At 33.2% G+C, this 26116-nt stretch overlaps 1 protein-coding gene and 1 long non-coding RNA gene across 2 annotated transcripts in view; both read right to left on the bottom strand.

Annotated features, from left to right (window-relative positions):
* Positions 1–5817: 5817 nt before the first annotated feature.
* Positions 5818–26116, bottom strand: part of LOC143062677 (uncharacterized) — a 41083-nt gene continuing 20784 nt past the window's right edge. Inside the window, exons 2-4 of the mRNA XM_076234410.1 lie at positions 8627–8792; positions 7768–7974; positions 5818–7059 (exon numbers count right to left, since the gene is read on the bottom strand). Coding sequence (XP_076090525.1) covers positions 6080–7059; positions 7768–7974; positions 8627–8792 — 1353 coding nt within the window. The 3' untranslated portion in view covers positions 5818–6079. The remainder of the gene's footprint in view (positions 7060–7767; positions 7975–8626; positions 8793–26116) is intronic.
* Positions 18384–24085, bottom strand: LOC143062676 (uncharacterized). Its single transcript, XR_012974808.1, has 3 exons — positions 23778–24085; positions 19975–20062; positions 18384–19100 (listed from the first exon to the last, which is right to left on the bottom strand). It is a non-coding gene; the product is annotated as an uncharacterized LOC143062676 (long non-coding RNA).

The raw sequence follows: 26116 nt of genomic DNA, 5'->3' as shown, positions 1-26116 counted from the left end.
AACACACATTAAACAGCCAAATGGATGCACAAGAGCTAAAATAGGAGTCATAGATCCTATTGACAACAATTATCTGCCCAATTTTATTGATTTTGTAACATTTGTTTCAAATATGACCAACTTCTTATCCAAAATCACCAGCACCGTATCAGGACCCACCAGCACAATGACAGGACCCACCAGCACAGTATCAGGACATGAATAAATTGAGAAAATGCTAAATTTTAATAAATTGCAATGTTTTTTTCACAAAATAGTTTTGTCGTGTGGATTGCGGTATAGAAAGCGGACTCTATGAGCATTTTTGTTTTATTTTTTTCAGTTCGAGATTTTCTGAAATTGAGCATTTTTGTGTTACACTTACTGAAACAGTTTAGAGGGTCAACTTTTTAATGGTTTACATATGAACCCATAAGAAACAAAATTGAAAAATCTCAATTGTTTTCTTCCATTTTTTATGACTGAAAACGTCAAAAATCATCATTTTCGTCTTTGTTTACATTTTTTCATTGATCACCAGCACCCGTCAGGACCAAATCACCAGCACAGTACGTTCTCTCGCAGGACAACCATACCCACCGTGTGACTCACTTTCCCTCTTTAAAAATAAAACGGATCCACATCGGTCTATTATTCTAATAATCACGAAGTATGTTCGTTACTCTCCCCTGACGTTAACTGTAACTTGAAGCACCATGGCTTTTTATGCGCAGTGTCCAGACTCTCAAAAGGAGGTAAAACATATAATTAATGACGTAACAAAATATAATTTACAAAAAAAATATCACATACACACACTCACAGCATAACATTCATTACAAAAAAAAAAAATCTTATAAAACCATTGATGATCATTGATTTGCGTGTCGATCCTGTAGCAAATAAGAAACAAGGGAATAATTAAATATGTCTCTCAAGATCATATGCTCAAAATTCAAGAGTAGATATTTTTATATACAAAATGAGGAAAAATATTAGTCAAGGAATTTGTTAAAACCAGAAATATGTCATCGTTATGGCTTCGGTTTGTTTGAATAATGAAATAATCAACTTTAGGCGTGTTTGGTTCATAAAATTATTAAGGATTATGTACACTTGTGTTGCTTCAATGCTAAACATATGGAAATTTTATATTCTCATATTTGGCAAATCGGTGCTTGAAAGATAGAGGACAATTGCATGCAGTGCTAGCAATGATTTCCTTAAAACAAGTTTATTTTCGATATTGGTCAAAATAAATATAAATATGGACCAATTCAAGTACACCTTTTTGGGTTCGCTCGACTTTAGCTACTCAACACGAGGTATTTTGAAATTTAAAGGTTCTTAAGGACTTTTTGTAAACAATAAACGCTAGCTGATCATAGAAAAACAAGTGAGTAAACTATGTTTCAAATTTTATAACAAAAATCTCTGTATTAAAGTCTGTGGACATGCTAAAAATTCTTGATTTTATTTTCACCAAATTCCCTTTTTCTATTAAACGCAATGAAACTATAAATAATTATGCTTTGCACGAAGTTTCCCCTTGGTATCATACGTACAAAATGGCCTATCTCTATTATTCATTATCTTTGCTGTTTTGATAGTATTGCTTGCAGTTTGAAAAATTCATAATTCACAGGCCTCATAAACCTTAACTTGGGTGTGTTTGAATATTAAGATACATGTGCCATAAACATTCAAGACTTCTTGTGAAGAAGATATCCGTTTAATAAAGCTCAGTGGCGGATCCAGGGGGGGGTTCCGGGGGTGCGCACCCCCCCTTTATTTTTGCCGATCAATGCATTTGTATCGGGACATATGTTTTGCACCCCCCTGCACCCCCCCTTTGCCCTGGGTTAGCACCCCCCCCCCCCCTTTTCGAAAATTCCTGCATCCGCCCCTGAAGCTTGCTAATGTTACATAATATATAAAATTATAAGTGTGATAAGTGCCTAAAATGTTTTAATCTGAGAAAAGTACTATTTAATTGATACAGTTGGTTTCATCAAACAATAAAAACAGAAGCATTTTAGTTTCTCTTTAAGAAAAAAAGTGTATGTAAAAAAAATATAACATAAGGTAAATTAAATAGTGTTGTTTATTATGATTAAAAGACGATTTTTTAAACCTTTAAATGAAAATTACCAAACTTGGCCTTCGTTCTCAATAGCAAGTATCCAAAGCAACATTATTAAAATCTGTACTTTTTTCATCGGTTTTCCTATATTTATAATAAATAGGATTTTTTTATGCAGTGTATTTTACAGAACTTAATTAGACAAGCTTTTTTTTGAAATCATAAGAAAAACTTACTGTATACTTTGACTTTTCTGTATTTTATTGATAAACAGACTTAATAAGTTGGTGGTCAAAATTATTGACAGCAGCAGTCAATGGTGGAACCTTAAAAAAAATCCCAACGTTATTATATTCCTTGAATAATTACGTTAGGTTTGTCATTTAAAAAGTCTGATCCACTTCCGGTTAATATGAAGCGAGTCACTCAGTAGGTACTCTTAGTACATTATCTCACTAATGTGACGATTTTCCAAGCAAATGAAAAAGATTCGACTAATACACAAAATATTCATCAGTAAACATCTATATATCTTCACAGTGAAATAAGACACATGATAGTTTTAATATATCGTACAAAGAAATCATCGTCTTACAACAATCGTTTAACAACAAACATCTATCCACACAAATATTAGGTTTAACAAGACAGTGTTGTTTGAAGTAGTTTGGTTTTTTTTGGTTTTTTTTCTCACTTTGTTCAGTCTAGGTGGCCGAATGTATGACAATCGGACAATCCGACATGCAATCATGAGCGATTTTAACAGTAATGTATATCAACTTTTTTTAATTTATAGATGCCTCCAGTTGTGAAACTTAATGTAGGAGGTAGATATTTTGAAACGAGGCTTGAAACATTAAGGAAATATCCGGAATCAATGCTAGGAGCTATGTTTAGCGGCCGATATAAATTAGATTTGACCAATGATGGACGGTATTTCATCGACAGAAACGGTGATTACTTTGAACATATTTTAGAATTTCTCAGAGACAGCTCTTACAAACCACCTAAGGACTTTCTTTCCGCAGTTTTCCGTGAAGCTGACTATTTTGCCCTTGTTGCACTACGCGATAAAATGATGATGACACCACCAATATATCCATTTTGCGGTGACAGACCAGAACCAGTTCCAAATTACATGGAAATTAAAGAAAATATAATGAAAGAATCACGTGATTTCGTTAAAGCTACAGCACGTGGACAAACAATTGTATATTTACTTGCGCTTCAGGAAGAAGAAGAGCCAACGCCTGAGTATGTGTATTGCAGTGAAAAAGACCACCTGTTAAAAATCATTGTACCTATTGATAATCCAACTATGGTTTTTTCACACCAATCAAATGGAATTATTAAAAGTATCGTAGATGACCAGGAAATTGAGGGTATCGAAGATGTTCCACCTATACTTACATTTAAAGCTGACAGCAAAGACCACGCTCTGTCGGTTTCCAATTGCTTATTCTATGATTTAAAGAAACATGCATTTGACATCAAAATGGAAAATGAAAACTGTACTTCACAAGGTGTTTTCTATGACTTCGGTTTTAAAACAAAAGAATATGGAGAATTTGGATGTAATCCATGTTATCATCATAGTAAATTCACGTTCCTCTGGTAACGGGAATATTGCTGATGTAATTGTGATTAGTCAATCAGAAATATTGTGTTTGGCCAAATGCACGCGATTTTACATAAACCAAGTCGATATGTTAGATAATAGCGGCTGAACAATCAGTTTTAAATAAAATAATGCTATCTGCTACTTGGAATATAAACATTTTCACAACAAAGATTGTTTTAATAAATGTATATTCCTGTGACTTTTTCTGATTTTGTAAATAAGCATTGAAATGGTCAGTCCTGGCAATCACTTATAGTATAATCCGATTTATACTGCATATGACATTTACTAAAGTTAAATGTTAATGTATACTGACGGACGTTAAAACACATCACTGTAGATTATTCTTCTTTATTCCCATTTTAAAAAATAGAATGAAACTCAAAACAGTGTGGCTGTGGCCATTGATTGACACATTAAATTCATCCATAGACTGGGACAATTTACGTGAACGATTGTCTGTAACGACCACTGTTCACGACGTACCTACGATAGACATTTTAACTGTGGGGTCACCAAAGGTTTCTTAACGCCTTTAATTATAAAATAATTCGAAAAATTAATCAGGAATAACCTTTATGTTTTGATTTATATAATTGATATAAATCAAAACATCGTGTTATTTCTGATTAATTTTTCGAATTACTTTATTAAGGTGTTGAGAACCTTTGGTGACACCATAGTTTAAGTGTCTTTAAAAAGTACATAGTGAACAATGGTCGTTACATACAAACGTTCACCTAAATTGTCCCAGTCAATGGATGAATTTAATGTGTCAATCAATGGCCACACTGTTTTGAATTTCATTCTAAACATAAATTTTATCCATTTCTTAATTGTAAAAATAGTTTCAATGTTGACATTCTTTTTTTCATTCTTTAAAATAGCTTAACACGTCAAGTGCATGCGAAACCCATCTCCAACTAAGGGGTTACATTGGAGGTCACATGCATAGGTCGAATTATTCACTTGCAAGTGAATAATTTAATGATTCATTAGCAATGTTTCTTAGCTTATTTTGTCAAAAGCGAACCTAACTGGTTGCTAAAAGCGAATATTTTAATTACATTTTCACTTTCATATAATGATTCAATTTAAATACGTTTCCATGGGTGATGTCATGTAGATCGTCTGTATCGATTTGGGTTATAGTCTCACTATTGGTTGATCCTCGCACAAATGGAGATTTTTTTTCATCCAAAAGCACCATTGTCGAGGTGCGATCTTTCTGGATTTGGAAATGAAATGTCGGATATTAGTTTTTTTGGCTTTGGTGATGACGACTAGTCAGCTGACAAATGATGGAGAGTGTTTATTGTGACCTTGACTTATCAGCGAGTCCACTGAGTTGTTCTTTAATGGCAGGGATCATTCTCAAGTAACGTTTGGGGATTTATTAGACTTGTACCATAAAATAAGGCATTACATTGAATCACTCAAAGTTTGGTAAATGCTTGACAATTGGTTTAAAAGATACCATCTAGAAACAAAATTGCGGTCCTTATTTCTGTGTCTATAAACTGCTACTGTGACCTTGACCAGTGATATTGAAATTAAACATAATAGAGATTGTGTTCATCCCATAGGATATTATCCCATCAAGTTATTTTTCATTAGTAATACAAATGTTTCTTAAACAAAAATGTTGTCCTAGTGTTTCATTAGTTTATCGAACACTTTTCACAGAAATCTTCATCTTGAACTAAATTATCACACCAAGTGATGTAAATATAAGACCTTGACCTATTGAAAATAAAATCACTAATTATGTCCCTAATTTCATATGCAGGGTTTTATCAAACAAACATTGTTAAAAATATTAATAAGCATAGGATCAAAACATAACATCCAAAACCAAACTGTTGTCCAAATTTCAGTACATCAATATCTGCTGTGACAATGACCTTTGACCTAATGTCCCCAAATTCAACAAACAAACATTCTTCATCCTTTGGGGCATTATTGAAACCTAGTTGGGTAAAGATTTTATTTATGACTCTAAAGATTTTGTTCTCAAACAAATATATTGACCTTAGGACAGCCGGACGCTCGGATATCCGGACGGAATTCCTCCTATAGTCGAGTTTTTCTTCGTCGGAACTCGACTGAAATGAAACGTTTGTATAACAAAAAGTTCAAATAAACGTTTTAATATACATGTAAAACAATAACAACAAATATAAATCTTTATAACATTGAACACATAGTACGTACCGTAATATTAAACAAAGGAATACCTTTCCTTGGCAGCAACATGATTTATATGAACATTGTACAAATATTAATAAACAAGCAAATTAAATATGTTTATTACAAAAAAATAGCTTTTGTTTGAGCAGTTAAAATAAACGAGTTTTCCAATAAGATAACTAGACTAGCCAATTTCTTCAACCAATCTAAGGTGTTCTCTTATTTCTTAAATTATTGCGTACAATCAATACTACTCCAAGGCCGACGGCAATTAGTGCCACGCCAAATGTCAAAAGATATCCATAACGAGTGCAATGTAAACCTTTACAAAACGTCGAAGCATCTGAACTAACTTCAAGATCGTAAATTTCCCCGAAAATCAAATGAAGAATAATTATTAGAACAGCTCGAAGTAGCATTACCAACCCCCAGTTGCGCATTAAATTATCAATGTGAAACACTTCACTCATAGCTGTAGGTCCAATGGTATACACTATACCTGTTCCAACAGCAGCTAATACTACCGCAGTGATGACAACACCCTTTCCTGACGACAAGAAAGCATTTAACATCGAACTGATCGCTAAACATACTACTCCCGCGATTAAAAATGATGTCCTCGTTAAAATATGCTTCAATTTATCGGATGCTGAACTGAATACCAATGCGGCAACAATCACTATCGGTGGATACATAATCGTGATGATAGTATCTATAGAGGTCAGATCAAGTTCTTTTGTTAAAACTGTCATATTGTTGCTTAGCAACAGCGACACAGCAAATGCCGATGAACACATCCATGCAAGCAATTGATAGTCAACAGTGCAGAGAAGTTCCGAAAAGGATTTTTCTGATAATTCGTTATCAGTGTCCATTGCTTCATATTTGAAATTAGAAGACTGCGGTTCTTCATTATCAACAGTAAGTTCTCCTATATTGGATGATGCGTTTCTGAGGAATATCATACAAAACATATATACTGCAGCATTGAAAGATACCACAACAATCAACAGTCCTTCGAATCGTGCGTCTGCTGGAAAAGCCTTGTAATATATAACAGTGAAGCTGATCATGCCAATATCAATAAAAATAAACATCATCGCCATTATTCGACCCCTTTTGTCTTCTGCAAAATGCGTTGCGTTAAATCGTAATGCCATAATGTAAGCTACAGAACCTCCAAGACCTTAAAAATAAAAAATAAAATATAAAGAAATTTATTTGACAAATTCCTTCGTTATCATGGTTATACAAGTTAGGGAACTCAAAGTTCATACAAAATAGTTCTAAAACTGCTGCATGCGTTTGCACCTCTCCTAAGTCAGGAACCTGTTTTTCAGTGGTTGTCGTTTGTAGATTAGCACGTTGGTATTCCTGTTTAAATTGTTTTACACGAGTCATTATTGGACCCTTTAATAGCTTGCTGTTCGGTGTGAGCCAAGGCGCCGTGTTGAAGGCGGTCCTTTGACTTACAATTGCTTACTTTTTACACATTGTGACTTGAATGGAGAGTTGTCTCATTGGCACTCATATCACAACTTCTTATTTCTACTAAAATACAAAATATTAAAATGGATAAAAATAAATGATTAATGAATACTCTCCAAAACAGTTTTGTAGTTGTAGTGGTTGAAACTGTCTTTACTGTTAAAGGTTCCCTTTGATCATATCTCCTAACGGTTCCTATCTTTATATCTCTTAAAGTATTTAGGTTTGAGCGTTTCTGATGACGGTAAATGCAGAGAAACACTTTATGATAGAACGTTATTTGGCTGTCGCAATATACAGGACAATATTTAAAGGAAAGCAATTAGTTATTGATTCAAGAGTCAAACTGAAAACATTGTTCTATAACAATAGGACTATTCAGGAAAGAAGTTTATATGTAACTTACCGCTAATAAGAAAATAGAAAGCCATTAGCCAGCTCTTTCCCTCATAGAATGCCACCATCCTTGTAGAGCTCCACAATAAAAGTAAACCAGTAGTACTCAACAGTAAACCAATCACTAATATCCATGTAGATTTCAGTTTGCTGCCAATCAAATTAGGTAAAAACCCAAGGCCAATTCCGGCATTCAACATGGACGCAAACAATTCCACTGAAATGTAATATACTTAGACTTTAATCCCAGCTTGTGCAAATATTTGTACATGTATATATCAAAACCTGTATTTTTGTTTCTAATTTTAATTGACATAACTCATGTCGATACTTTTCCCTTGCTGATAAAATTATAAGCCTTTAATATAAACTTCATAAAAATTCTTGTATGTGTGATGACGCCCGCTATATCGATGCCCCCCCCCCCCCCGAACGCCATTGCTCGGGGGACAATAAAATATTCATTAATTTCAATATAACGTTTGTTCTATAAAATAAAATGGGCCACTAAAGTCTAGAAAATTAAAGTATTAATGACACCATGACGTCAAAAATATATGTTGAAATTGACGTTTATATATATGACCGTCTTAAATAGGCCACTTTATCCATACCTTTTTTGTAAAATTAAGAATGATCGAACGAATTACTCAAAAAAATATTTTGTCCAAATCAGAATGGTTGTACAAGGCAGTCTTTCAGTCTTTATCGTAATAAATTAATATCGTGGAATTTTCAAAATATGCATGTACAAAAGTATACAAGTACTTTGACCTATAATGGTTTACTTTTATAAATTGTGACTTGGATGGAGGGTTGTCTCATTAGCACTCATACCTCATCTTCTTATATCTAAGTTTTAATAGTACCTTCTTTCTGGTTATAGTGAAACTTGGCTTTGATATCATTGATGTAGACATAGAATATCAGATTGGATGCCAACATAGCATGAGCAAATCCTCCGGCAAGTAGAGACATCCATCGGAGACAATAGTTCTTTTTTGAAGTCGACAGCAGTTTATCTGTTTCATTCCCCTACAAAGAAAATGCCATATTATACGCATAGATGTAATACCTATGTTCTAAATAACCGTCATATGACCAGTAATTGAAGTTCCTCATTCGAAGTTTGATTCTGCTCACGACTTTTCCAAAGTAAGATTTTTTTAAATGCTACTTAAATTGAGTTGTAAATCATTTTACTAATAAAAGGCAGCTATGACATTTCAAATTATTGGCTGACTTTTTAATGACGGACGCGACAGGACATGATAGTGCCTGACGTACAACGTGTTACTTTTGAATACATACGTGACTGTACTGTCATGACAAACATGATTCGACTGTATTCCGATTGTATACTAAAAATAAGGAGATGTGATTATATCTAATGATTGTCAATGAGACAAATATCAACTCGAGACCTAATGACGTACTTGTAAGAAACTATAATAGGTCACAGAACAGCATTCAGCAATTAACAAAATAGTATCCTATAGTCACTGATAAAAGGCCGGACATAAACTGTGAAACAATACAAACGAGAAAACCAATAACACTTATTTATGACAAAACAATGATCGTTAAACAAATATGATAAATAGTTAACAACGATAACCACTGAATTACAGGCTCCCGACTTGATACACTGAACACGTAAGTCAGTCATAGTTAAGAAAGGCAACTAACATTACGTATATCTTAATCATTTTAGAATTTGGTTTAGCAGATAAGTAACGTCAAAGGCAAAGTAATGTAAATGTAGACAAACCGAAAGGAAAAACTAAAAGATACCATAGATTTAATAAATGAAAATTTAAGAAAACGGGGACACTCTCGCGGAAATTAATTGTCTAATGAACGGGGAATTTAATCGGGTAAAAGACCAATCATTTGAATTAAGCATACGTCATTAATTATTAAGTCACACAAAAACAGCACGTGATATATCAAATCATGATAGATAAATTATGCAAGCATATTACAATTTACTTTAAAATGAAGGACATTCATAATTTGGAAAAAGCAAAGCCTAAGCTACATGAATCAGTTGTTTATGTCGACTCAATGATTCAATTTATACAGTGTCCTTTTAGCATCTTATTTCATAGTCCGAGATTACTCTGACGTCCAACGGCTGATTTGCCAGACAAGCTGGGACCGTGGGACGTCAGAGCTCGTCCCATATCAAAAAGTGGATATATACACGGCCTTGGAATTATATAAATTGGGTATCAATTTGTTCATTTTTTATATATCCTTTAATTTATGTAAGTTTCATCTACCTGCCACCCTTTATTTTATCATATTTAGACAGATTTCACAGTGACCCATCGATTCAGACATTTTTTACTTTATTTTCAAATGGACGTAAAGTTACGAGAGACTTCGCGACTTCGCGACTTCGAGACGCAAATATGCAAATATTTATATTTTGTTTTTACCTCCTGTATAGGAGATCGGTATTAATTAAGGAGCCAACCACGATTTTCACCTCCTTTATAGGAGATCGGTATTAAGCATTTAGTAGCCAACCACGATAACAATCGGAAGATCTCGGACATTTAGATTACTTGCATCGTAATTGAACGAGGTGTTAGATTATGTATTCATATTGACCTAGGGTCATTTGCATAAATCATCTCCCAGATTATGTATTCATATTGACCTAGGGTCATTTGCATAAATCATCTCCCATAATCAATTGAGTCTTACTTTTTTCTCGTTGATCACATGACAATCTTTCAAAATGCAGAATCGATGTCTCACTGTGAAATCTGTCTAAGTATGAGAAAATAAGAGTGGTTGGTAGAGGAAACTTACATAAATGAAAAGATAAATGAAAAATGAACAAATTCATACCCGATTTATATAATTCCAAGGCCGTTAGTCAGCACCAGAAGCGAAGAAGCAGCGCATCTATTCTGGACGGGCAAATGTCCACTTTTTGATAAGGGACGAGCTCTGACGTCTCACGGCCCCAGCTTGTCTGGCAAAACAGCCGTTGGACGTCAGAGTAATTTCGGACTACTTATTTCAAAAAATATGAAAAGACTTACTGATTCCTTAAGAAAACGCAGACAATTGTTTAATTTCCACATATTGAATAAAAATCAAACTTTAAAACACAAATACCAAATAGTTCAATGTAGTTTTGAATATAATATATCTTACTCTGACATAATTGCAATGCGTGTAAATGTAATTAACCGTTTAGAAATTTTTCTGTAAATAAGGAAACATGCATGGTAACCACTGTTAAAATATTTTATTTATCTTAAATGCACAAACACTTATAGGTGTATACAGTAATAGCTTAGTATAACTGAGAAAAAGGAGAAAAACAGCAACATTATATATTGATCATTATTGAATCACATTTGTAGTTGCAGCAGATTTCATGTATTTAGATAAATAAAATACATAAATCAGGTGATATTTAAAAGTACACACTCTCAAATTTATTTTTTTGTACATAGATAAGGTGTTAGTATTATAGGGTTATTGCATGAATATTGGGGAATATTGTCCCGAGTAGAATTTTATATTGTACGAGCTTGCGAGTGCAATATATGTTTTACGAGGGACAATATTCCCCAATATTCATGCAATAACCCTTTTATTGTATAGCAATATAATATTTGAAAGTAAATATTGGTTTAAACTAAGATTTTGTCGTTAATGACGTCATGAATTTTGAAGATTTATTGCACTAGTGCAATATTAGAATTTATTGCACGCTAACTTTTGGTTACGTTCTGTGGGAAATATTATATGACACGTTTTTTCAATTATCACCCGTAGTAGGCCTAATAATCTTCGCCGCTGTGCGCGCTATAATCACGTCCGCCATTACAGTAATGATAAAAACGTAAACAAAGCATTCAATCGTAACGAGAAATATATAAACAAGTTAGTTCATCCTCATCATGTCTACTGAAGTTAAACATTGTGTTAAAAGTTCAATGCCAGATATTTTCAAAGAAATAAAGGACTGGAATGACGATATGAGGAGTTGGCCAAATTTAATGTACGGTGACATTTATAACTACTTGATAAGATCAAAGGCAGTTGATGGGGAAACAATGAAAAACTGTAAGAGCTTACAGAGTTATAATTATTTTCAAAATGGAAATGCAGACAAAATATTGCATTTCAATGCAACAGATAACAAAATATTTATGAAGGCGAGTGTACGATCATCACAGACTGTGAGTAGACTTAATGATGCCTATGTTATGTGCACAGGGGAAGGTGCAGTGGAACAAGCCTGGTGTACGTGCATGGCTGGTTTAGGACTTTCATGCAGTCATGTCGGAGCATTATTGTGGAAAATCGAGTATGCTGTGAGAAATAGCATGACTGGAGTAAGTTGCACAGACGAAACTGCCAAGTGGAATAGAGGAACTACCAGGAACATTGAACCAAAGCCCCTTGTCAGTATTCAGCTGAAAAAACCCAAACTTGGTGAAAATACGATGGGTAATGAAAATGTCCCTGGACTACGAGATACACCATTTTATGTTTCTAAAGAGGAATTTAAAGAAGCCGTCAATGCCTCACCAATGCTACCTTTATTCGAAATAAAAGGAACAATCATGAACAAAAGCTTTAAAAGTAATCCGTCAGTTCGTACTCAAGAAAGTATTGAACAAGTTCATGGTGAACACAATGATTTGTCATCATGTGCTAAATGTGTGCAGTTTCTTTCTAAATATGTGTTCCTGACGGATTCTCAAGTAGTTAGATTACAGACTGAAACAACACTTCAGTCCAAAAGCTTATTATGGAAAGACTGTAGAAAGTTAAGAATAACTGCCAGCAGTGCTAACAAAGTGCCGGTTAAGGAAACAACAGACAGCACGAACTTTATGCGTGAACATTTACACCCAAAATTTGTTGGAAATAAATTCACTAAACATGGCCAGCAGGGAGAAATAGATGCAAAAGTGTATCTGAACTCTAATGGACATCAAGTCCAAGAGAAAGGCATTTGTGTGTCACAACAAGAAAACTGGTTGTCCGCAAGTCCAGATGCAATTTTTGATGGACAAACTCTTCTAGAAATAAAGTGTCCAGTGCCTTCTTCTAGTTGGTCAACATTAGATCAACTATTTGAATCTGGAAAATATGATGTCGGAAAAGATGAAAATGGAGATCTTGTTGTAAAGGAAAAAGGGAGCAAAGGAATTTACCTACAAGTTCAGCTCACTATGTATTGTACGGGATTAAAACAGTGCAAGTTGCTTGTATGGCTGGGCGTAGATGAACATAAATATATTGACATTCTGTATAACGAGACTTACGTTAATAACCAAGTCACCAGATTAAAAACTTTTTATGTAAAAAAACTTCTACCATGTTTAGTTAATGAGATCCAGGATGACCGTCTGATGATGAGCAAAGCTTTTGTAAAGTTTATGCATATTTGATAATATATATAATTATCGCTATTTTGTGCATTTTTCCTTTGATCTTTTTTTGTGATAATTTTCATATCATGCTACTCGCTTGAGATGGAAAAATTATCGCTAGAAACTAAGGAGGCCACATGGCGTTGCTAACGAAATTGACATGAAATTGACAATGTCGTCATAGGTAAAATAGCGATAAACAGATTATCATTGGTCATCTCAACTCGATTGCTTTTCTCACTTTCGCTGTACCAGCTCAAGCGAGAAAATCAATCTCGTTGAGATGATCAACGATAATCTATAAATACATGTACATTTGCTTAATTTGAGCAGTCAGATTTTGAAGGGAATGTATTATTTATAAATAAACACCGATGTATGTGCTTATTTTGTATTGAAAATTATTTTATTTGTTTTAAACTAAAAAAAATCCATTTAAATAATTGTTTCATTTGTTGGTTTATCTGAACATATATACATGTACCTGTATATATATATTATTTGTGAGATGTGGTATGATTGTCAGTGTGTGTGTATTCTTCAAACAACTTGATTGTTGTGATTTTTCAAAGTTACTCTTGATGCATGTACTTTTATTTTCATTATACTTTTGTATGGTCAGTCTTTCTGCATCTCTTAGGATAATTACACAATTATGTGTCTACATGTAGTTTGGTTCAGATAATGACAGCAGGGAGCCTTTAGTTGTACTTGTTTGTTTACATTGTTCAATCAGAAATATGTCAATTAATTGCCCTACTGTGTTACAGTGTAAGTAATATTTACACAGTAAATACCATGGTGTGTCTTAATTATCTAACACAGTGTAAGTAATATTTACACAGTAAATACCATGGTGTGTCTTAATTATCTAACACGATAATCCCCATAGTTGTGTGGTCTGGCTAATCACAAAGAAACCTGTGTTATTTTTAAGGACATTTCAACTGTGGTTGTAAGTTACTAACAATTTCATCCCATTACATCAGTTAAAGAGTAAAATATCTTAAAAGGTTAATCATGAAACCATTTATTGATCTAAAAAGGTGTCCAAGTTTAATGTTTTCATTTAAATACCTCCAATGATGTTTTACTCTTTGATTGATGTATTGCGATAAAAGTTTTATTATAAATTATGAATAAGAGGAGATGAGTTGGACAATGTTATACATCAATGCGACAGACACCCAATTACAAAATAAATTTGACCCAAAACTAACACAAACATGACAAAGGTAAATTCAAAAAGGTAGAGTTCATAAAATAACCAAAAGACGTCTAGAGGAAAATATGTCATCCTGAATATGCATAAACTATTTGCCACTGGACGCTAAACAAACAACATAATACAATCACAATGCAATGAACATATATATCAATTACACTATCCAAATGCCTTAAATATACATGTACATGTACAGCGTATTTTCCAACTGTTAAAAAATAACAAACTAATTTCACTCATTACTTTCATTAGTATCTCTGATCAGATCTGACCGTAAATTAACCAAAGCAGAACATACAAGCAAAATGTCATCAAACAGTGTTAAGGATGATACAGGCACTTAGTCCCACTTAGAATTTTGAAGACCTTCAATCGTCGAATTACCCTTTCAACATGTATCCGTACTCTGGCAATCCTTCTTGTGGTTGTCACATCTTCCGCACTTAACTGGGGTTTGTTTTTTGTGAACGCTGGAATGTTCAGCTTAACACGCAATGGAAACAATGTCATCTATTGTAAAGCCTCGATCTGCCATTATCTCATCGCCTGGAAGCAAGTAATTCATGAATCCACTTTTTTCTACAATAAATTTATCACTAGCACGACCACCAAAAGCTTTGGATATGAACATAATTTGTCCATGTGGGGATATCCCTACTAAATATTTAGCTGTATTATGGGACTTGTAATTGCTGTACGTTTCACCCCTACTCCTTAAATCAGTTTGTCTCTGAATAAATGTTTCAACACAGTCAATGATACAGGTAGTTCTGGGATAATTTTCCCTAAATGATTCGGGACAACAGTCTCTTATTACTTCTCTAGGGAGCCAAACAATCAAGGACTTTAACTTATCTGCCAACACAGGAATCCATGAATTAAATATTTTGCAAGCTAAACCACTTGATATACCAAATCTTCTGCATAGATCGTCAAAAATTAAATTTAACTTTAGTCTCATGAGCACAAGGAGTAATTGATCTGCTACCTCTAATTGAAAACTGTATGTATTGAAAGGAGTAAAACATTTCACCAGCGTGAAAAAGACTTCTTTTGTGACCCCTGTATACAATAAAGCGTCATTGTCCGTTTTTAAGTTTTGAGCAGCAGACATAGTTGCTCCGTCAAATTTACTTTGAACTCCCTTTTCTTCCGTTAAAACTATATTTGTTTGAGAGGATTTAGTCTGAAAATCGGTCCATTCTTTCCCGTACGTGTGATCTTTCTGTGGTAAGAAGTCCGATTCAAGATATTGTGTACTAACAGTAGATGAAGCTTCTATAAAATTAAAACTACAAATAGCCTCCGGTAATTTCTCGTACGGCGTACTTGCGCCTGGTTCACTTTCTAAGGTAGTGTCCAATTCTGTTATTTCCATATCGGAATCGGAATCACCAGTTTCCAGTTTTCTTTTTTTTCACTGACAATTGATGTTTTAAAATTTTTCTTCTACCCGGAGTTGTCTTATTTTCATACCCCATCTTTAACTTAGGAGAAGGATTTCTATCCGCAGGTTTTCCGTCAATAAAATGTCCAGAGCATACATATACATTTTTTGGAAGATCTTTCCGATTTAAAGATTTAATCCACTCAAGTCGTATTAATTCTTTGGATGGCATTACATGAAGTCTGTAAGGAATTAAACACGGACAATGGTCGTGCATTTCACCATGTAATTCACACATTGATTTCTTCCATAAAGTTATTTTTTCCGATTATTGGAACAACCATGAACTGAACATGAGTTCCCACCACCCGTTTTGTATTTATTTTCACTCTCCATAAGAAAACGAATAAGAAAATAGTGGAAAACAAAATGTAAACAAAAGATCGATATTGTTGTGATTAAAGCACGTGCGTTATCTATCATTAGTGCTATGGCTGCAGCACCACGTGATAGATCAATGGCAGCGCACATGATAATTAGGTCAGATCTTGAAAAATGTGTCTTATTATTATACATAGTTCGGGCCGTTAGTTTTCTCTTTTGAATAGTTTTGCAAATAGAAATTTGGAGCTTTTTATAGCTTAACTGTGTGATATGGTTTTTGGTCGTTGTTGAGGGCCGTATTTAAGAGTATCTACACAAATGATCTATACTTGTGCCTCGTTCACACGGACATTTAGAATGAAATTCAAAACAGTGTGGCTGTGGCCATTGATTGACACATTAAATTCATCCATTGACTGGGACAATTTACGTGAACGTTTGTCTGTAACGACCACTGTTCACGACGTACCTACGATAGACATTTAAACTGTGGGGTCACCAAAGGTTTCTCAACGCCTTTAATTATAAAATAATTCGAAAAATTAATCAGGAATAACCTTTATGTTTTGATTTATATAATTGATATAAATCAAAACATCGTGTTATTTCTGATTAATTTTTCGAATTACTTTATTAAGGTGTTGATAACCTTTGGTGACCCCATAGTTTAAGTGTCTTTAAAAAGTACATAGTGAGCAGTGGTCGTTACATACAAACGTTCACCTAAATTGTCCCAGTCAATGGATGAATTTATTGTGTCAATCAATGGCCACAGCCACACTGTTTTGAATTTCATTCTAATTCGAATTGAATTCGAATCGAATGCGAATCAAATTCGCTTATCGCGTTCACACACACTTTTTTTTAAATTCGAATTGATTAACTAATAATTTTCTCATTGGCTAAAAACGTGGGGAATCTTCTTTAATAAACATTATATTCACTGCGCGAAATATTACAAGAGTTTATTATATAGAACAGCTAACGTGTACACATAAATAGTGTTATCCTATGCAACGTCATGCACATTTTTCTATTTTTCTTCGAGTTTTATATAAAAAAAAAATTAATCTTAGTGAAAATCAGTTTTTAACGTTTGCAACTGCAAAATCGACGGTTAAATATCTTGAGCAAATACTAGAAATTGGACACACATTATTTTTTTTTAATTGTTGTCTTGACTTTGATATCATTTGATACAATAATTTATCAATCTCATCCGAGACTACTTACTTATATATAGTAGTCTCAGATTTCATTAATATTACAATTAACCCTCAGCTGTTGACCTCGATGAATATTTTATCTTTGGGATCGATCAACCATTATAGCAACCTCATACAAAGTCAATAATAATTATTTAAGGTTGCTGATTGTATTATAAATGATCATACATATCAGAAAATAATCAGATGTCGATTATTTAACAAATGTTAATGCACCAGCTATTTGTCAAATCTATGTATTTCTCCGTGAAAACGTTTTTTTAAAAGCATTTAAGCTATAGATATAACACTGGACACTTTTAATTTGCAAAACACTCATTTGCAAATCCGCCGCCGCCTCAAACAAGAGCTACAATTTCATGTATATAACCAAAATGTGCGGAATTACATGGGATTCAATAATTTCATTGGTTTTATACTGTTACTTTCATATTTATTTTGCAATTTGAATTATAAAAACATGGGATTTTCAATATCCCATGGGACAGGGCAAAATCCCATGGGATTTACCATTATCCCATGGGATTTTGGTTAAATCCCATGGGATTTTTTTTGGTCCCATGGGATTATTGTAGTCCCATGGGATATTTGTTGTCCCATGGGACAAAAAAAATCCCATGGCATGGGACAACAAATATCCCATGGGACTATAATTATCCCATGGGATTTTTAATATCCCATGGGACAAAATAAAATCCTATGGGATTAAAATTATAAATATATATATATAAATATAAAGTTATGTGTATGTTACAATGAATGCTGTTTGGTAGTAAAATGTTTTAAATGTATACGAGTTTTTTTTATATTTTTTATATATACATATATATAATTTTTTTTAAATTTTGTCACAAACATGTTTTTTATTTGTTTATATGACAATAAATATTATTCTTATTTTGGAATGTATAATAATAATATTTTACAGTCAAAGAATAAAGTCCTTTCACTGAAACAAAATGATGAAATTTCTAAATAAATGAAAAAATATTGTTTTGAAATCTTTGTCTTGTTTATTCTATTATGAAAAATAGAACTGAAAAAATATTTCATATTCTGACTGAATAGTTCACTCTTTTCATGAGGTAAGATTTTCTTTGTTATAGGTTCATTGCAATACTTGTATAGGCAAACAATTTGAATTATATATAACTTTGTGGTGTACATAATAGTATGCTTATAATTGCAAATTTATAATATAAACACTTTTTGTTAAAGTTTTTGCTTTCTTTATTCACAGCTTGTTATGTACAATTATTCAGTCCACTATATAAGAGTGAAGTCAATAAATAATTTCATTCACTAGAATATTCCTGCAATTCTTAGACAAAACATTTTTTCAATCTGTTCTTTAAAGATCTTCCTCTGTACATCTTTATTGAATGGAGAGATTCAAATGAGAAGACAAAGCAAGTTTATTTGGACAACAACATTCTAATATCTTGTTCATTCGTTCCATCTTTCAATTGATAATTACATTGTTGTATTTATATGATCAAGTTCTTGTGCATCAATGATCGTGATGATATGACTCCTTTTTGTTTATAGTCATCATGTTGAAATTTCCTCTTTCAAATAAATGTAGGAAAAAACATGTTCCATTTCAAATTAATAAAAAAAGTCGCACTATGGAGAAAAATATCAGCTTTAAGTTTTCCGTTCAGTATTGATCTGTGAATGATGACCATGAAAATCCAGATTTCTGACCTACAAATACACAAACTCAAAAATTATCAGTGAAGAGATCAATAAAATGGCTATTTTATCATGTTTATGATTAATATGATAAACTTTCATTTAAATATTCAAGTACTAAATTACAGAAATTGCTTAAATTTTATAATAGTTTAGTTAAAGTACAGCTTATTTAAAATTATAATAAAAAATATAGGCCACCGATGAGTTAAATAAGATATTACATTTTTAATGCCAAAAAATGGCTTTTTTGCACCAAAGGGAGATAATTTGGAGCTTTTTCAATGATATATGCATTTTAAAAGTCATCTGGGGCCAAACCGAATTGATTGTTTTGAATGATTTGGTGTACCATATGATAAAGATATAAATAAATTGAGTTATGAAAAAAAAATATTAAAACATTTTTCTGAAATTGTTATACCCTAGAGCCTCCTTAAATGTCATTTGATCTCTATTGGAGAAATGTCTCATTGGAAATCAGACTGCTAAGTGTTTCTTATTTTTATATCAACCCAGCCATATTATACCTGTCTAATATCAGGAGCTTGTACATAGTTCAGTGGTTGATGTTGGTTCATACCCGTCATTTTTATTTTTCATAATTTTTTGTTTTTATAAATTAGTCTGGTATATTTGACGTTTGAATTGATGCTCTGTTTCAAATTTGGTTAGTGTTGACTTTTATAGATTACTATAACATGTATAGGGTATGGGTTTTCTCATTACTTACAGGTCATCAATGGCCTCTAATAAGTAATTACAATGCTTACATCCACTAAATTGAACTCTGATGGATAGTTTTCTCTTTCATCATACCACATCTTATTTTAATAAATATTTAATTATTATTCAAGGACAAAATTTTTTATAACAGTGGACTTACCATTTAGGCTTTGTTGACCTCTGTAAATCTTATTTTGTTGATAATTTCTTCTGTTTATAGATTCCCCTTTATCTTTCATGTTCTTGCCCTACACATAAAATGGTAAACATCATTTAATGACAAAAATAACTACTACATGTATTACATAATTAGTAGGCAACTGAAAATTTTGTCTTATTTGTATATAACATCAACTTACTCATCATTCTTGCTGTTCAATATCATGAATATTATCATTATTCTATGAATATGAGGTCACAGTAAAATTAACCTTGGCAGGCAGACATCTTTTTTTATATGATACCTTGTAGTCATTCCATACAACAAGTAGACCTATGCTTAAAAAATCTAAGGCCAAAATTAAAAATATGTTTGTTTCCCCTCCCCCCCCCACACGGGTCAAAAATAAGCGCCCGGGTCAAAAAATTATTTTCCACAAAAAAATCGAAATTATTTTTTTCCTGAAAATAATTTGTTTCCATTTTTGGAAAGTGCTTGAAAGCAGAAGGATTGATAATCTAAATAAATGCACTCAAATTGAGCACAAACAACTGATAAGTGGCCTGGACTGGACAAGTCAAACCATTCATGTGACCATGCTATGACAATCACATCCAGTTAAAAAAACTAGAGGCTCTCAAGAGCCTGTGTCGCTCACCTGTTAATGTGTTTACTGATGTCGGCCATCTTCGTGGGTAGGCGGGGTCATTAGACACTTTTTTTTTAAATAGATACCCTAGTATTATGATTGTGGCCAAGTTTGGTTAAATTTGGCCAAGTAGTTTTAGAAATGATTTTTATACAAGTTACAAAAATGACGAAAAGTTGTTCAATATTGACTATAAAGGGCAATAACTGCTTAAGGGGTCCTCTAACAATTTTGATCACGCTGACTTATTTGTAGATCTTACTTTGCTGAACATTATTGCTGTCTACAGTTTATCTCTATCTATAATAGTATTCAAGATAATAACCAAAAACTGCAAAATTACCTTAAAATCACCAATTTTAGGGCAGCAACCCAACAACAGGTTGTCCAATTCAACTGAAAATTTGTGAGGGGATATATCTTATTCTGATGGACATTTAAATCTTGAAAGATTTTCCCTAAATGTCTTAGTTTCAAAGATATAAAGCAAAACCTGCATTTTACCACTATGTTCTAATTTTAGCCATGTCGGCCATTTTGTTTGGTAGGCTGAGTCATCGGACACATTTTTTAAACTACAAACCACAATGATAATTGTGGCCAAGTTTGGTTAAATTTGGCAAAGTAGTTTCAGAGAAGAAGATTTTTAAAAAAGTTAAAAAAAATTATGAAAAGTTGTTAAAAATTGACTATAAAGGGCAATAACTCCTTAAGGGGTCGACTGACAATTTTGATCATGTTGACTTATTTGTAGGTCTTACTTTGCTGAACATTATTGCTTTTACAGTTTATCTCTATCTATAATAGTATTCAAGATAATAACCAAAAACTGCAAAATTTCCTTAAAATAACCATTTCACAGGCAGCAACCCATCAACAGGTTGTCCGATTCGTCTGAAAATTTCAGGGCAGATAGATCTTGACCTGATCAACAATTTTACCCCTGTCAGATTTGCTCTAAATGCTTTGGTTTTTGAGTTATAAGCCAAAAACTGCATTTTACCCCTATGTTCTATTTTTAGCCATGGCGGCCATCTTGGTTGGTTTGACAGGTCACGCCACACATTTTTTAAACTAGATACCCCAAGGATGATTGTGGCCAAGTTTGGTAGAATTTGGCCAAGCAGTTTCAGAGGAGAAGATTTTTGTAAAAGTTTACAGACGACGGACGCAGGACGACAGACGACGAACGCCAAGTGATGAGAAAAGCTCACTTGACCTTTCAGGTCAGGTGAGCTAAAAAAAACCTGCCTTCCTGGTCTGTTTACAAAGGGTAGACCCGGGGAGGGGAAACAGACATTCTTTTAAATGTGGCCTGATAAAATGACAAAACCAAGAAAACTTATCATTGACCAAAGAACAATAAAATGCGGTCATGGTTTATATATGAATCTGCCATTCAGACATGCACACCTTACAATTGTTTCATATCTACCAAATATAATCTACCTGTAACTTTAAACATATGATAAACTGACAAAACAATGCAGTGTTTCATTGACCAATGAACCATGCATGAAAATGAGGTCAAGTTCATATAAAATATGACAGACAGCTAAGAGCATCTTACAATTATTTCATTCACTAAATAAAGGGGCCTTATTGCTTACAGTATTCGGAAAATTGACCAAACCACAAAAACTAAATATTTTAAAAGTTCCTTATACCCTTCCAATTTGTTATGGTTGTGCCTGTTCCAAGTCAGGATCCGATAATTCAGTGATTGTCGTTTGTTTATGTGTAACATATCTGTTTTTCAATTTTTTTGTACATAAATTAGGTTGTTAGTTTTCAACTTTCAACTTGGCTATCATGTGTAAAATCATACAAGTGTTGGGAAAACAGGAAGTTGTCGAGTGATGAATCTGAAAATGCATCACACGGTATAGCTGACTTATTTAACCCTGAAACCAAATTTCAGAAATCCTTCTATTGTAGTTCCTAAGGAAAATGGGACGAAAAATATTCATCGGACGGACTGACTGACGCAAGGATGGATGGACAGACAGGGGTAAAACAGTATACCCCCCCTTTTTTAAAGTGGGGGCATAATTTTAATACGGGGCTATAAAAACCCATGCAAGATGTCAAAACAAAAAGAAGTAACCTAATTCTTACTTGTTAGGGGCTATTTATTTATTGTCGGTTATACATATAACAATACAACATATTAAAGGTCTGTAGAGCTTTTATCCGACATACATATATATGACAAGCACAATACATTTGTACATAAAACATAAAGCTCATCACTGAGATAGTAGTCTCAGATAGAGGGAGGCGGGGTCAACCAAACTCCCCTATTCAATCTGAATGCAGGACAGAAAGTCACAGTCAAAAAGTCACACACTGTCACAGGACAAAAAGTCACAATTTAGTTTTGAGATTATTTTTCTTTGAACAAGAAAACACTCTTTTTGTATTTTTCTTGAAGTTTTATACATGAACATGATGTAGCAACTTTAAATTAAAATTTATTAAAAACAAATAAATCAGTGCATTAGGTTTGCGCACATTACCATTACATTTGCGCACAAAAATCATTACGTTTGTGTGCAGCTTTTGATTACATTTGCACGCATTTTTTAACGTGTAAATATAAAAAAAAAGATATAGTATGATTGCCTTTTACAGCTGACTATGCGGTATGGGCTTTACCTCGGGCTTTGCTCATTGTTGAAGGCTGTTTGGTGACCTATGGTTGTTAATGTCTGTGTCATTTTGGTCTCTTGTGGACAGTTGTCTCATTGGCAATCATACCATACCTTCTTTATATTGGCTTATGGTTGAAGGCCGTAAAGACCTCTAGTTGTTAATGTCTGTGTCATTTTGGTCTCTTGTGGACAGTTGTCTCATTGGCAATCATACCACATCTTCTTTTTTATATTATGAACAATTTTCCTAAAATTAAAAATGAATATATGTAATAAAAAGAAGAGATTTCAAAATCTTTTTTCATTTATATTCAATCAATTGTCAACAAATTGTTTGTGACTTTTTGTCCTATTAACTTTGTTACTTTATGCCTGAGTTTGACATGTGTTTGACTTTTTGTCCTGTGACTTTTTGTCGGAATGTCCTGTGACTTTCTGTTTTTGCAGAAGGCCAGGGAGTGTTAAAAGATCACATGTGCAAGTTGAGAGTCAACACTTACACAGGGACTACACAATACTTTTTCAGAATGTCAGCAAAAAAGAATCACTGGTGACAGGGGAGTGTAACCGATGAATTGATCCTGAATCAGATAAGATTTTCCCGGTACGTCTAAACACCGCTCAGGAGGACCTCCTGGGTGCACACATGCAGGGCATACAAAGTGCACTCATGGCAGACCCTATATATATATATAGTCGCCGTCGTATCTGCACACATGATGGATGTATATATTCGTTATAGATCGTCATACACTTCTCATTTTAGAGTTAAATTTGCAAGCAACCTCTTAAGATTCTAAAATAATAATGCTACTAAAAATATATTATTTCCCCCAATTTTCGCAATTTTTTCGCCATATAAAATATTTAGGCGCCTTTGCTTTTAGTGAATATAAACGATGACGAGGCCTCACGAATAAATATAAATATGAAATATACTGGAACATCGATTAGCATGGATCGAGCAGCAGAGTAAACTTCCACATAAATCTCGAAGTTATTTACGCCGGATAATATAGACTGTGCTCCTGAATAAAGTTGTCAAATACATTAATTTGTGTTTTTTACTTCTACAAGAAATTTGATTCAAATGCTAATTACGCACCATTTGCTGAGCAGAGAATCATTCTAAGCCAGGAACCGTCTATACTAACTGATAACAGTAAGAATAGAAAGTCTCTGTAAAAAGGCAGTCAATACTAACAGAACTGTATTAACTTAATGATACATGTACATCAAGTTCCAGCACCTCACCAAGCACCCTTGCCTTGCATACTGAGATGGCAAACTGGTGTGTGTCAGTATTTTAATATAAAACTGCGTAGGTTCATATCGTTTGATTCAACGTTTGTTTGGTTATTTTTTAAGGATCGTTGTAAAATTATATCTAAATCTTTGTTAAAATACGATTTTAAATTGTTCAATTCTTTCTATTTCATAATTTTGTCAAAGTCTACTTTTTAAAGTTTTAAATTTTACAGAAAAAATGAATATTCCAATTTGATTTGAAGAAAATCTTTTTGAACTGTCATGACATGGTGTTGCAAAGCTGATTACAGGTAACTATAACATACAGTAATTTTCCATTACGACAGTGCGTGTATTCTCGGGTGTGTATAACGTATAGTTTTCTAGAGAACATCCTGTCTACGTGTAATACAGATTGATGACATTATACAACATTTCTTTGGTTAAATGTGATAAGGTATCTGTGTCCATTCCCTATTTCAACACCACTAATTTTTCGAAGAAAAAAAATAAAAAAAAAAATTATAAGAAATTAAGAAGAAAAGTAGCAAATATAAACTTCAGTAATTGCGCATTGAGTAAACATAATTCCAATATTGCATGAACAAATCCGTGAGAAAACGTATATATACATGTATGAATAAAGATGTGTTTTAAAAGACCTATTGGCATTATTTCACACTAGGACCTAAGATAACTAGAACTAAGCAATGGTTGATCCAGAAATTTTCATAAGTGGGGACTCATTGACTGCCTTAGAGGGGTCACGTCCAGTCATGCTTCCGTGATTCCCTTTATATAAACTACAATTTGTTTCCCAAGATTTAGGAGGGGGCTGGTACACACATATATATATAAATGTACCTCTGCGGCGGAGCCAGCCATTTGAAAAGAAGGGGGTCTCAACCCAGGACAAAAGGGGGAGGGGGTGGTTCCAACCATATGTCCCCATTCAAATACATTGATCGTTCAAAAAAAGGGGTGGTTCCAACCCCCGAAACCCTCCCCCTGGATCCGCCACTGATACCTAGTATGCATATAATTAAGAACAGCTTTGAATATATGCATATAAAATAATGGTACGTTTTAAAACCGTTCAGGATCTCCTGGTTGCACACAGGACATTAGGTAACTTAGGACATGTATATATAATAGTAAGAGTTCAGGGTATACATTCGATAACTAACATTTATTATAATTTTGTAATTTTTGTTTTGATAAAATCAGAGACATATAATACATGTATTGAGACATATATAATACATGTGTCTCTGAAAAAATCAAACCATCTTTAAAGAAGTTATTTCAGTTTGAATCGACTGTCTTTTGCATTAGAATTCCAAAACGTTAATGTTATTTACAAATGCCAAAACCTGCAAGAAAGAAACATTTATATTCGGTGATTTTTACACTAAACGTTTTCGTAATTTGTTTTAAAAATATTAAAAAGTACATGTACATCGTTTTTTCAAGATTTGTATAGTAACTGGTTTAATTAAGTCCCCTTGATGAAATTTAAATTGCGAGACGCTAATTAATAAACTATGATCTATCTATCGGCATGCGTCGTTATTTGGGATACGTCACGGAT

The sequence above is a fragment of the Mytilus galloprovincialis genome, chromosome 2 (assembly GCF_965363235.1).
Source record: "Mytilus galloprovincialis chromosome 2, xbMytGall1.hap1.1, whole genome shotgun sequence".
NCBI classification, from domain to species: domain Eukaryota; kingdom Metazoa; phylum Mollusca; class Bivalvia; order Mytilida; family Mytilidae; genus Mytilus; species Mytilus galloprovincialis.
Note: the sequence above shows the minus strand (reverse complement) of the source record. Positions and strands in the feature narration are given on the sequence as shown.